Source organism: Chiloscyllium plagiosum, chromosome 14 (genome assembly GCF_004010195.1).
Source record: "Chiloscyllium plagiosum isolate BGI_BamShark_2017 chromosome 14, ASM401019v2, whole genome shotgun sequence".
In the NCBI taxonomy this organism is placed as follows: domain Eukaryota; kingdom Metazoa; phylum Chordata; class Chondrichthyes; order Orectolobiformes; family Hemiscylliidae; genus Chiloscyllium; species Chiloscyllium plagiosum.
In genome coordinates, this window is record NC_057723.1 from 34,660,735 (window position 1) to 34,675,080 (window position 14,346).

The following is a 14,346-nucleotide window of genomic DNA, read 5'->3' on the forward strand; positions in this document are numbered from 1 at the left end:
TTAGGGCAAAAGGGAAGGCTGGTAGGTGTAGGGAATGCTTGATGACTAGAGACATTGAGGTTTTAGTCAAGAAAAAGAAGGAAGCATATGTCAGGTATAGACAGGAGAGAGCGAGTGAATCCTGAGAAGAGTATAAAGGCAATAGGAGTATACTTTAATGGGAAATCAGGAGAGCAAAAAGGGGACATGAGATAGCTTTGGCAAAGAGAGTTAAGGAGACCCTAAAGGGTTTTTATAAATACATTAAGGACAAAAAGGTAATTAGGGAGCAAATAGGCCCTGAAAGATCAGCAAGGAGAAAGTGAGGATTGCAGATGCTGGAGATCAGAACTGAAAAATGTGTTGCTGGAAAAGCGCAGCAGGTCAGACAGCATCCAAGGAACAGGAGAATCGACGTTTCGGGCATAAGCCTTCCTGAAAGATCAGCAAGGCAGCCTATGTGTGGAGCCGTAGGCGATGGGGGAGATAGTAAGCGAGTACAAAGTATTTTGCATCAGTGTTCACTGTGGAGAAGGACATGGAAGATATAGAATGTGGGGAAATAGATTTCCAAATTACAGAGGAGGAGGTGCTGGATGTCTTGAAACACATAAAAGTGGATAAATCCCCAGGACCTGATCAGGAGTACTCAAACTCTATGGGAAGTTAGGGAAGTGATTGCTGGGCTCCTTGCTGAGATATTTCTATCATTCAAGGTCACAGGTGAGGTGTTGTAAGACTGTAGGTTGGCTAACATGGTGCCACTATTTAAGAAAGGTGGTGATGAAATCCAGGGAAGTATAGACCAGTGAGCCTGATATTGGTCGTGGGCAAGTGTTGGAGGGAATCCTGAGGGACAGGATTTACAGGTATTTGGAAAGGCACGGACTGATTAGAGATAATCAGAATGGCTTTGTGCTTGGGAAATCATGTCTCATGAACTTGATTGAGTTTTTTGGAGAAGTAACAAAAGGATTGATGAAGGCAGAGTGGTGGACATGATCTGTATGAACTTTGGTAAGGCATTCGACAAGGTTCCTCATGGGAGATTGGTTAGCAAGTTTAGATCTCAAGGAGTGCAGGGAGAACTAGCCATTTGGATACAGAACTGACTTGAAGGTAGAAGACAGAGGTTGGTGATGGGGAATGGTTGCTTTTCAGACTGAAGGCCTGTAACTAGTGGTGTGTCACAAGGATTGGTGCTGGGTCCACTACTTTTTGTCATTTATATGAATGATGTGGATGTGAACATAGGAGGTATAATTTTCTTAGAATCCTTACAGTGTTGAAACAGTCCCTTTGGCCTAACAAGTCCACACCAACCTTCTGACAAGTAACCCATTGAGACCCATTCCCTTACCCTATATTTACCCCTGACTAATGCACCTATATATCCCTGAACACTATTGACAATTTAGCACGACCAATTTACCTTACCTGCACATCTTTGGATTGTGGGAGGAAACCGGAGCACCCGGAGGAAACCCACGCAGACACTGGGAGTGTGTGCAAACTCCACGCAGACAGTCACCCGAGGCCGAATTCAAACTTGGGTCCCTGGTACTGTGAGGCAGCAAGGCTAACCACTGAACCAACGAGCTGCCACCTTAATTTTCTGTATTGTAGCTATTTAATTTTTTTTCCCATTTGAATAACAGTTCCTCGATTTGTCCTGCGAACATGCATTATCTCCCATATTATTTTAATTAGTTTGCCCTCTTAACCTGCCTATATCCTTCAGCAGACTCAGTGAACCTCACCACCTGCCTTTGTATTATTTTTGTATCATCTGCAAACCTGGTTATAGTAGATACACTCCCCTTTCCCAATCCAGTAATATATTGTAAATATATTTTTAAAACTTCTTTGTGGGATATGGATGTTGCTGGCTGGCTAGCATTTATTGCTTGTACTGAGTTGCCCTTGAAAAGGTGGTGGTGAGCTGCAGTCCACTGGCTGTGGGTTGACTCTCAATGCCCTTAGGGCGGGAATTCCAGGATTTGACCCAGCAACAGTGAAGGAACAGTGATGTATTTCCAAGTCCGATGGCGAGTGGCTTGGAGAAGAACTTGAAGGTGCTGGTGTTCCCATATATCTGTTACCCTTATCCTTGTGGATAGAAGTGGATGTGGGTTCGGAAGGTGCTGTCTGAGGAACTTTGGTGAATTTCTGCAGTGCATCTTGCAAATGATACACACTACTGCTGAGTGTCAGTGTTTGCCCCAGCATGGACCACTATGGCATTCCCACTAGTTACAGGTTGCCATCCTGAAATTGCCTACCTTATCTCAACACTGTCTTCAATCAGTTATCCAGTCTTCTATCCAAGAAATATACCATCTCCCAACACCATTTATGTATTCTAAATGCCCTGGCATTATTTTGTTCACAACAGACTAACATTGTCACCAATAACAGACATTGAATAACAGACCTATAGCTTTTTTTGTCACCTTTCTTTTGAAATATCCTATAGATAATTAAGCTTCCCAACTTATTTTGGTACCTAATGCAAATTCCTAATGCTGAAGAAAAGTTTAAAGTTGACATATTAGATACTGACAGGTTGTTTCCCTTATTGGAGCATCTAAAATATGGAGACACACAGTCATAGGATAAAGAGCCAATCATTTAGGACTAAGAAGAGGAGAAATCTCTTCACTCAAGAGGTTTGAGACACTTTGGAATAATCTACTCAGAAGGTAGTACCTGCTGTTTATATATTCTGAAAGTTGAAACTGATTGATTTAGGTCTCCTGATTTTACTAACGGTAGGAAAGTGTAAGTTTGCAGATGACACTAAAATTGGACGTGTAGTGGACAGCGAAGAGGGTTACCTCAGAGTACGGGATCTTGATCAGTTGGGCTAATGGGCTGAGGAGTTGCAGATGGAGCTTAATTTAGGTAAATGTGAGGTGCTGCATTTTGAAAAAGAAAATCAAAGCAAGAATTACACATTTAATGGTATAGTCCTGGGGAGTGTTGCTGAACAAAACGACGTTGGAGTGCAGGTTTATAGTTCCTGGAAAATAGAGCTGCAGGTAGATAGGATAGTGAAGAAGGCATTTGGTATGCTTTCCTTATTGGTCAGAGTATTGAGTACAGGAGTTGGGAGGTCATGTTGCGGCTGTACAGGACATTGGTTAGGCCACTTTTGGAATATTGCGTGCAATTCTGTTCTCCTTCCTGTTGGAAGAATGTGAAACTTGAAAGGGTTCAGAAAAGATTTACAAGGATGTTGCCAGGATTGGAGGATTTGAGCTGTAGGGAGAGGCTGAATAGGTTGGGGCTGTTTTCCCTGGAGCGTCAGAAGCTGAGAGGTGACCTTATAGAGGTTTATAAAATCATGAGGGGCATGGATAGGATAAATAAACAAGGTCTTTTCCCTGGGGTGGGGGAGTCCAGAACTGGAGGGCATAGGTTTAGGGTGAGAGGGGAAAGATATAAAAGGAACATACGGGGCAACATTTTCACGCAGAGGTTTGTGTGTGTATGGAATGACCTGCCAGAGGAAGTGATGGAGGCTGGTACAAATACAGTATTTAAAAGGCATCTGAATGGGTATATGAATAGGAAGGATTTAGAGGGATATGGGCCAAATGCTTGCAAATGGGACTAGATTGGTTTAAGTTATCTGGTTGGCATGGATGGGTTGGACCGAAGGGTCTGTTGCCATGTTGTACATCTCTATGACTCTATAACTGGTTGGACTGAAGAATCCATTTCTGTGCTGTGTGACTTTATGACTCTATGACTTTGAATATGACAAAGGTAACATGTTTGAGACCTGGCTATCATTCTTTAATAAATGAAATTAGTAAGCTTATGCACATTATTTCATAATGCATTTAACATTCGTAGTTCATAGCATATTACAGTATATTGCATATATGCCAGTAATTCCTTCATTGAAATATGTAAGGATTAATATATTTTATATTGGAAATGTAGATACAGAACATTATTCAATAGGATATCGGAACATAGGTATGCATAGATAGGATTTAGGTGCAAGACTAGGCCATTCAGCCTTTTGGGGCTGCTCAACTATTTAATAAGATCATAGCTGTTGTGGTTGGGGTAACTGTGGCATAATGGGATTCCTGTAAAGAACATAAGATGTAAAACCAGACATAGACCATTGAGCAGATCATGTCGGCTCTGCAATTCTGTATGCTCATGGCTCAACTGATGATCCTTAACTCACTTTCCTGCCTTTTCTTCGTAACTCTTGATTCCATTACTAATTATAAATCTATCTCAGTTTTAAATAAACAAAAGAACCCAGCCGCTACAGCCCTTTCAGTATTCCCTTAAGTTTAACATGCAGTTTAATTGGCAGTTAGGAAGGCAAATGCAGTATTAGCATTCATTTTAAATAGGCTAGAATACAAGAGGAGAGATGTACTGCTGAGGCTGCATATGATTCTGGAGAGACTGTATTTGGAATACTGTGAGCAGTTTTGGGCTCCATATCTAAGCAAGGATGTACTGGAATTGGAACGGTTCCAGAGGAGATTTACAAGAATGATCCCAGGATGATGGGCTTGTCATATGAAAAGGACTTATGTTCATACTCAAGAAGGTTAGAAAGATGGGGCTTGGGGGGGGTTGGGGGAATGATACGTTTACTGGATCTGATTGAAACTTACAGAATACTGAACATCTTGGACAGAATGGGCATGGAGAAAATGTTTCCACTAGTAGGAGAGACTAGGGTCCACGGACACAGTCTCAAAGTGAAGGAATTACCCTTGAGAACTGAGATGAGGAGAAATTTCTTCAGCCAAAGGGTTGTGAATTTGTGGAACTCATTGCTTCAAATCATTCAATGTATTTGCAACTGAGATAGGTAGGTTCTTGATTAGTAAGGTGTTCAACTGTTAGGAGGAGAATGAGGTTAAGAGAAAGATCAACCATGATTGAATGGCAGAGCAGACCCGATGGGCCCAATGGCCTAATTCTGCTCCTATATCAGTTTTGGATTGGGTGCCTTTGGCAGAGAACCTCATCCACTGACTTGGAAAATCATTGATGTGGCTGCTAGCTTCCTTAACTTGTCTCTCCATTTAAATTAACATGATATAGCAATGTTTAAAAATAAATTATTAAGACATATTATATGTTTCTATTGACATCACACTGAATGGACCATCCATATGAATATTCCAGTCTGACCATTTGATGCATTGAAAGAAGGTCAATATTTGCTTACAATAAGCCTGAAGTGAACAAGGTATAATACGGTGACCTTAATGGTGAAGGATAATTTAAACAATTCAACTTTATGTTACTGGAGTTTATAACCTCCTTGGTAGCACCAAAGATTATGAGGGCTAAGTACAAACAAGCAGTTCTCCTGTTATTAAAAAGATCAGTTTTCGAGTTTAATCAATGCAATTTGGCACTGCAATGATAGAAGATGGCAATGGATAAAGGGTTAAACTATTAACCCTGACCATCTGTTATAAAGTATTGTGTTCACAGCACAGATTGTAATTTAATTAAGGGACCAAAATGATGCTGGACTGCATTTGTTAAAGTCTGAACCATCTCATATGAATGTCACTTAAATAGCAAAATCAAATTACAGCTCTTAACCTGCATCCAGGCATTTGTCAATTTCTATAATTCAACAAAATGCATTTACCATGACCTTAATTTTGTTGCCATTTTACACTGGCTGCCCTTAGTGGGTGGCTGTGAAATGTCGTCAACATGACTTGATACCAGGCAGCATTCAACAAGATTTTTCTGGCTAATATTGAATTTTAATATTTTTGCTTCAAGAAAGGGAGTAGAGACAACCTGGAAATTATGGACCTGTGATCCTTACTTCAGTTGTGGGTAAAATAATGGAAAGCGTTATAAGAGATAAGATTTATAGTCATCTAGAGATGAATAAGTTGATTAGGAACAGTCATCATTGTTTTGTGAAGGGTAGATCGTGCCTCACAAACTCTATTGAGTTCTTTCAGAAGGTAACCAAACAGGCGGATGAGGGTAAAGCGGTTGATGTGGTGGATATGGATTTCAGTAAGGCATTTGATAAGGTTCCCCACGTTAGCTATTACACAAAATACGGAGGCATGGGATTGAGGGTGATTTAACGATTTGGATCAGAAATTGGCTAGCTGAAAGAAGTGGTGGTGGTTGATGGGAAATATTAATCTTGGAGTTCATTTACTAATGGTGTACCGCAAAGATCTGCTTTGGGTCCACTGTTGTTTGTCATTTACATGAATGACCTGGATGAAGGCATAAAAGGATGGGTTAGTAAATTTGCAGATGACACTAAGGTCAGTAGAGTTGTGGATAGTGACAAGGGATATTGTAAGTTACAGAGAGACATAGATAAGCTGCAGAGCTGGTCTGAGAGGTAGCAAGTGGAGTTTAATGCGGAAAAGTGTGAGGTGATTCACTTTGGAAGGAGTAATAGGAATGCAGAGTACTGGGTTAATGGTACGATTCTTGGTAGTGTAGATGAGCTAAGAGATCTTGGCGTCCAGATACACAGATCCTTGAAAGTTGCCACCCAGGTTCTTAGGGTTGTTCAGAAGGCTTACGGTGTGTTAGCTTTTATTGATAGAGGGATGAAGTTTTGGAACCATGAGATCATGCTACAGCTGTACAAAACTCTGGTGCGACCACATTTGCAGTATTGTGTACAGTTCTGGTCACTGCATTATAGGAATGATGTGGGAGCTTTGGAAAGGATTCAGAGGAGAGTTACTAAGATATTGCCTGGTATGGAGGGAAGGTCTTACAAGGAAAGGCTGAGGGACTTGAGGCTGTTTTCATTAGAGAGAAGGTTGAGAGGTGACTTAATTGAGACATGTAAGATGATTAGAGGGTTAGATAGATTGGCCAGTGAGATCTCTTTTCCTTGGATGGCGATGGCTAACATGAGGGCACATAGCTTTAAACTGAGGGGTGATAGATAAAAGACAGATGTCAGAGGTAGGTTCTTTACTCAGAGAGTAGTGGGTGGTGTGGAACACACTGCCTGCAACAGTAGTAGACTCACCAAGTTTAAGGACATTTAAATGGTCATTGAATAGGCATATGGACGAGAATGGAATAGTGTAGGTTAGATGGGCTTCAGATTGGTTCCACAGGTCGGCGTAGGGGCCTGTACTGCGCTGTAATGTTCTATGTTCTATGCTTGATATTTTATGCTGTTTTAAACAATATACATCTTAAGCAGTTTTACTACAATATGAGTATGTTTGAATGAATGAAGGCACCTGTCCCCTCTACAGTGTATAATCAAGAAACAATTATAAATGCCATCTGGAAATGTTTTAAACAATGCAGTTTGTATCTTTCATAAATATGTACAAGTCCTTACCTAGTATCCATTTCATTATTAATAATTCTGTCCACGTAAACTTTGTTGTTTTCAGTCTGAAGATCTGTCTTGGATGATCTGTAGTCGTTTCATTGGGCAAAATCTTTACACCTTCAAATCTGTCTGATGCGTTTAACACCAGTAGTCCTAGAAAGATGGTGAATGAAACTGCATGTGCTACAAACTTCATAAATGGGCTTCTTAAAATTTGTCCCAGCTGGAAAAAAAGAAGCATCAAGAATATAAGATGGTAAGCAACAGAAACTAGAATTTTTCAAAATAACCTGTTTATGTGTCTGTGATTTTGATAACAGCTGGTATTCAAACTATCTTTCCTTCCTCTTCTGACTTTTTCTCAGGTTAAATGGGATCACTCTAATGCTGGTTGATCAACTTCATATGAACTATTATTTTGTTTAGTCGTTGCTTTCATAGTCTGATGCCCTTTCTGCCAACAAACACTACCATTTATTTGGGCATGGGACTGGCACCAATACACACTAATAATACACTAAGACACAGGTCTGACAGAACTCAAAAATCTTGACACCATATAGGACAAAGCAGCCCACTTGATTGGACCACATGCATAAACATCCTTCCACCACCAATATTCATTGTGTACTATCTCCAAGGTGCACTGCAGAAACTCATCAAACATCCTTAGACAGCACCTTCCAAACCCATGACCACTTCCATCTAGAAGGACAACGGCAGGAGATGTATGGAGACACCAACACCTGTAATTTCCCATCCAAGTCACTCACCAAACTGACTTTGAAATATATCACCATTCCCTCACTGTCACTGGATCAAAATCCTGGAACTCCCTCCTTGAGGGCATGGTAGATCAACCTACACCACATGGACTGCAGCGGTTCAAGAAGGCAGCTCACCACCAAAGGCAATTTGGGACGAGCAATAAGTGCTGACCAGCCAACAATGCCCACATCCCACAAGTGAATTAAAAAAAAAAATACTGTGAATACTGAAGACCTAAAATAAAAGCAAATGCTGGAGAAATTCAGTAGATCTGGCAGCATCTGTGGAGAGAGACTTAGAATTAACATTTCAAGTCTAGCAATCCATCACCTCAGTTTCCTGGACCCAGGAAATCCAGCAAAGTGACATTAAATTTCAGTTAGTGAAGAGGCACAACGTTTGATGATAATATTTTAAAGTGCCAACCTTGGAGCATTAGAACCAGCAGTGCCAAGATTCTAACTTTTAATTAATATTCTGCACCGGACCAAAACCTGCCAATTTGTTTAGAATAAAATTTCCTTGCCGAATGTAACTAACTGGACACACTTTTCAAAAAGAAAGAAGCCCGACTTAAAAAATCTACACAGGTATTGCTTACACAACTCACTTTGACAGGTCTTAAACAGAGGAAAGAAAAAGTTGTACCTTACTGTATGGAGCAAACCAGTATCCAATCGCAAGAAATGGAAGGCCAAGGGTGACACCAAACACAGCCAAACACTTCACAGCGATTGACCGCTGGCGTAAGCCTGAGAGATTTTCATACCAAATGGTAAGCAATTGCTGCTGGCAGTTAGGATGAGCAACAAACTGGTAGGAATGAAAGAAATATTTCACAGTCAGCTTCATATTTTCAAACAATTCAGTGGGGAAACAGCATTTCATAGAAACTACTTTGAATACAATCAGTAAATACATTTTAGAAAGCGATCTCCAAGCTGCTTCCGTTCAGTTAAGGTATAATGGAAGCCCCAGTTTTGTGCATGAGAAAGGGTTCAGAGTCCAGTTCAACACAAGTTACAATAGTTTGTGGAGTTTTAGAATAATTCAGTGTGGTTTAATAAGATTCATGTAAATCATGTAGTCATGTTACTAATCACATGACACTGACATTTTTGTGAGAGAGGACAACTTCTAGAATGAGCAAGTGAAGAGGGCAGTGTTTGAAACAACATTAGAAAGCTGTATTTGTAAACTGCTCTACACAGGTGTAAATAAAGAAATGTTGCAGCACATAGGGAGTAAAAGAGATATGTAGCGAGCAGACGCAGGAAATATATGCAGACACCCAACACCCGAGACATTCAGTCAGGTATCTCGAAGTATAGATAACATAAAGACTTAATGCACAAGGTAAAGAATAGTGGCCACTAGGGAAAAAAACTTCCAGAGCCAGGATTTGAAGTTAAGACAGTCCAAGGTATTGTAATAGAAAAAACCTTTAACGCAGATCAGAATGTGCTAGACTGTTTCGCGTGCAAGAGGAGATCACGTGGAGACTGTTTTGCGCGCAAGAGGAAGTCACATGGAGACTGTTTCGTGGGCAGAAGGAGGCCACATGGGGTTAGACATCCGGGAATGCGAGAAGGTGGAGAATGGAGTCAGATCAACAGCCAATCAGAAGAGTTTGAGACCAAATATCTTCTCCTCTTGCTTCATTGAAAGAACACGCAGGACTCGGCTCACACATAGAGGAAAGTAAGCTGGTAGATTGAGCCAAAGTCCAACAGTATCCAACAGAAAATGGGAGGTTTAATGGCATGCCAAGGGATTAAAAGGAGAAGGGAAGAATAGGATACTGAGGTGGATGATCATCTATGATCTCATTGAATGGCACAGCAGACCTGAAGAGCCAAATGGCCTACTCCTGCTCCTATTTTTAATGTCTTTATCTTTACTGGTAACTTAAAGGTCCATGCCTTGTAGCAGCTACTGAGAGATGGTAAGTGCATGAGGGGGTAGTGTGGCAGTTGGGCAGGAGACAAGGTGCCAGGTCAGTGAGGGGTAGGATTCAAATGTGTGGGTGTATAGGCTGGAACATATTAGAAGGCACAATGTAAGAATATATAAAATAGGAGCAGAAATCAACGATTTGGTCTCTTGATCCTGCTCCTCCATTTAATATTATCATGGCTGAGCTGTTTGTGTTTTGAACTTCATATTCTCAAGTATTTGCGATAAGCATTGATTACCTTAGGAGAGGTCAGGAATGAGTTGGACTGGTGTGGTTTATTGGCTCTAACTTTTCCTGTCTAACCCTTAATAAGTTGGAACCCTCTGAAGTCTGTGGCTCTAACTCAGAGCAACCTTTCAGAAGCTCCAGATGCCAGGTAAAGGGTGCTTCAATGTGTGCACGTGCTGGGAATGCCATATGCTTCTAATATCACTAACATAAAAGCATTCCATCAAATGCAAGTCATCTGTGATCATCATACCACATCTTAGAAATCTGTGTCAGGTATCCTGGGAGCTGCCATGATTCCTATGTCCATGAGATCTCTCATTCTCTCATTTGTTTCAAGGGTTGGGTACCTTACAAGGATGGCTCCCCATTGTAATCGTGGTTGATGATTTGTCATGCAATCTCCTGACTGAGGCTGAGCTTAGATACAGTGCAGCTCATTCTTATACTAGGGCCATGGTGAAGCAGATGTTAGGCCTCTTGAAGAAGAGGTGCTTGGATGAGATTGTGGGATGGGGCCTTGCAATACACTCCTGCCAGAGTCTGCTGCCAAATCCTCGCATTCTATGCTCTGTACAACTGGAGCATGCAGAGAGGATGTGATAAACACTGAAGGCATAGGAGAGGGGCAACTGTTGTCTGAGGAGAAAGATGAGGTCATTGAGCAGGAGAAGCATCACTTTCAGTATGATAGCACACTGCAGCATCAGACACAGCAAGCCAGACAGGAATTAATTGACATGCAACAGCAGTATGTGTAAGCAGGGTGCAGGTATCATTCAGTGTCTGTAAATTTGTTGGTGCTTGATGGGCAAGTAGTCCCTCTCTGTTCCCGGAGAGAAATGTAGCATCTGTTTGTTTATTCCTCCCTTCTTCCCTGTTGGTGAATATAGTCAATGTTTTCAACTGTAGGAAAGCTTTCCAGGGTATGATGGTCCCACACTGAATAAAGAGAATATGTTGGGTACTGGAGAAAGACTACTACTCCCTTAAATAGGCTTCTAAGATTGGATGACACAAAGCATGTGTAGCCTGTTTCTTAAATAGCAACATATTTATGACAATTCATTGTACTTACAATGAGATGTCAACTGTGCCACCTAAATGTCTTGAGAACCATTTATTTTTGATTCTGCTCTGACTAAGGACATGGTGAAGGGTAAAATTTCACCTGGTCCATGGCTGGGTTTTAAAAATGATACCAGGCATCAAGAAACCCAGGAGGTCCTGGCAATAAGTGAGTACTTCCACCTTTGGTGAAAGAGAAGAAAATACATGCGCAACACTGGAAAGGCACAGTGCACAGGTAATGAGTGAGAAATCTTGGTGGGCTCACAGAGAGAAACCCTCCATAAAACTCACCAAACTTGTTGCTTAGCTGATTGCTGGTAAAATTCGGTCAATTGCTTTAAATGTACAGGTATTTGGTAAGAGTTTAATAAAAGTCTTGACGCTTTATAATTTAGTAAGAAGTGATTTATTTAAAAAAGCAGTTGTATCGATGAATGGAAAGAGACTGTTGTGCTAATGCAGAAGAAATAATAAATGACAGCTGCCTACATTTATTTGCAATAATTAATAAGCCAGCAAATTTTTAAAAATCCACGATATTGAAATTTCTCTATGTTTTTGAGAGGTGACATGCAGATAAAATTGAAGTAATTGGTTATGTTGGATGAGAAAGTGACAAAAAGAAATTGAAAATGTTCAACTTAACAATGGATTATTTACATATCATGTCTACCTTGTGTCTTAATGCTTTTCTCATATCAAAATCTACTAACATTGCAGTAATTTAGCTGAGATGGAGAATGGAGCAGTGCAGTGGATTAAACCTTTATCCCACCATTGTTTGTGCATTTGTGCCCCTTCAAAGTGTAGCACAATGATATTCCATTTGTCTGAAACTTTTACCTGAATGACAGATTTCCATCCAAACTCAATTTCTATGCAGTTGATAGTCTGAAAGATATCCTCTAGTTTTGAAACATTTTATATATTTTGTGGTATTTTAAAAACATCCACATTAACTATTCAGGTACTGAGTTGTGAACATAATTTGCAACCTGGCATGTTTTGTTCTCCGTCCCAATTAACTTATCCTCTTTAATAACCTGATGTTACATGCCACATTAAGTGAAAAGGTAGCTAACCTACTTGTTTTCAAGTTTCCTCTGTTGCCTTGCACTGTCACTGAGGAAATGACAGTTACTTATGCTTGTATTCTTCTGTGTTGCTTCTAGAGATGTTAGCCAGTTTTCCCATTGGCCCAGGTATGAGCAGAAACTCACCACTGGATAAAACATCAAAGCAATCTTGTTTTTCACCACTTAATGCATGCCGGAGGGTTGAGGAGTGGCAGATAGAGTTTAATTTGGATAAATGTGAGGTATCTCATTTGAACCTATACAATTAATGGTATGGCCATGGGTAGTCTAGTCAAACAGATTAGGCATTCTGGAACACAGTTTTTTGAAAGTTACATTACAGATAGACAAGAAGGCATGGTTAAGAAGGCATTTAGTGCGCTTGCATTCATTGCTCAGACCATTGAGTATAGGAGTTAGGATGTCACGCTGAGTGTGTACAGATGTTGGTGAGGCTAATTTTGGAGTATTGTGTATAGTTCTGGTCACCCTCCTATACAAAGGATATAATTAAATTAAGATAATTCAGAAAAGATTTACCAAGGTTTTACCTGAACTGGACAGTTTGAATTATAAGGTGAGGCTGGATAGGCTGGGACTTTTTTTATTGGAGCATAGGAAGTTGATGGCTAACCTTATAGAGGTTTATAAAATCATGAGGGGCATAGATAAGGTGAATAGTAAAGGTCTTTTCCCTAGGGTAGGGGGTTTAAAAATTAGAGGGCATATTTTTAATGTGAAAGGAGAAAGATTTAAAAGGGACCCGAGAGGCAACATTTTCACACAGAGCATGGTTCGTATGTAGAATGAACTGCCAGAGGAAGTGGTAAATGCAGGTACAGTAGCAACATTTAAAAGACATTTGGACAGATACATGAATAGGAAAGGTTTAGAGGAATATGGGCCAAATGAAGGCAAATGGGACTAATTTAGTTTGGGAAACTTAGTCAGCCTGGACAAGTTGGGACTGAAAGGTCTGTTTCCATGCAGTATGACTCTATGATTGCATCAGCAGACTGATCAGCTGCACTATAGAGACTTAATTTCACAAAAGAAAACAGTGTACAGTCAATTTGAGCAATCTTTATCAGAGTCAAAATGTCAGTGTGTTATACTTAAGAAGATTTGTAATACAAACAAATACCACAAGGTTAGATCAATTATGTTTCCAGAGCAGCTTGCAAATATACAGAGATAATTAAAATCCAACAGCATTATAAATTCATTAACATATTTACCTTTTTGACTTCATACTTAATGGCAAGTTTCACTCTGCTCAGAGATGGCCTATGATGATCACCCTGAGGCTCAGAATCCACATCTCCATTAAGAATGGCTTCCACTTCCTCTGTATCTCGGCACAGGTCAAGCACACCAACAGCAAAATCCTTGCATTGCATAGATAATTTCCTATAATCATTCTAAACAGAAGAAAATGACAGTTGCTGAGAATTACTGCAGTCATTCACCCATCTCAACAAAATGCTAGACAGGGAATCAGCTGACAGAAATATAGCCATGAAATTGGTAACAGTTTACACAGTCACTTTAGGAACGTTTTCATACAGTTGTAAAAGTGAATAAATCAAATGCATTCCGTAAGTGTTAGATAATCAGATGTTTAGGTTAATCAGAGTTTAATAGTTTAGTTAGGGAACCATGCAGCATGTGGTCAATGAGAACTTAATTGTTCTTTGGTTTATAAATTTATTTTCATCCGTGTTTAAAGGGTGGTCTTAGACATGAGCCAAATGCCAGTTGTATTAATTAAAATTTCTATGCCTGCCCTTTCCTCGGGGAAGGCAACATTGACTTAAGTAATTAGCCTAGTCAAACAAATATACATTGCAATGTGTTAAATGATGATTCAGTTTTCATTATCAAAGATAATTTCTTGTGAAAGAAAGTCTAAATCAGATTCA

At 40.1% G+C, this 14,346-nt stretch overlaps 1 protein-coding gene across 1 annotated transcript in view; it reads right to left on the minus strand.

The window, feature by feature from the left end:
- Positions 1-14,346, minus strand: part of LOC122556621 (short transient receptor potential channel 7-like) — a 148,632-nt gene that overhangs the window by 32,577 nt on the left and 101,709 nt on the right. Inside the window, exons 3-5 of the mRNA XM_043703527.1 lie at positions 13,663-13,845; positions 8,741-8,905; positions 7,331-7,547 (exon numbers count right to left, since the gene is read on the minus strand). Coding sequence (XP_043559462.1) covers positions 7,331-7,547; positions 8,741-8,905; positions 13,663-13,845 — 565 coding nt within the window. The remainder of the gene's footprint in view (positions 1-7,330; positions 7,548-8,740; positions 8,906-13,662; positions 13,846-14,346) is intronic.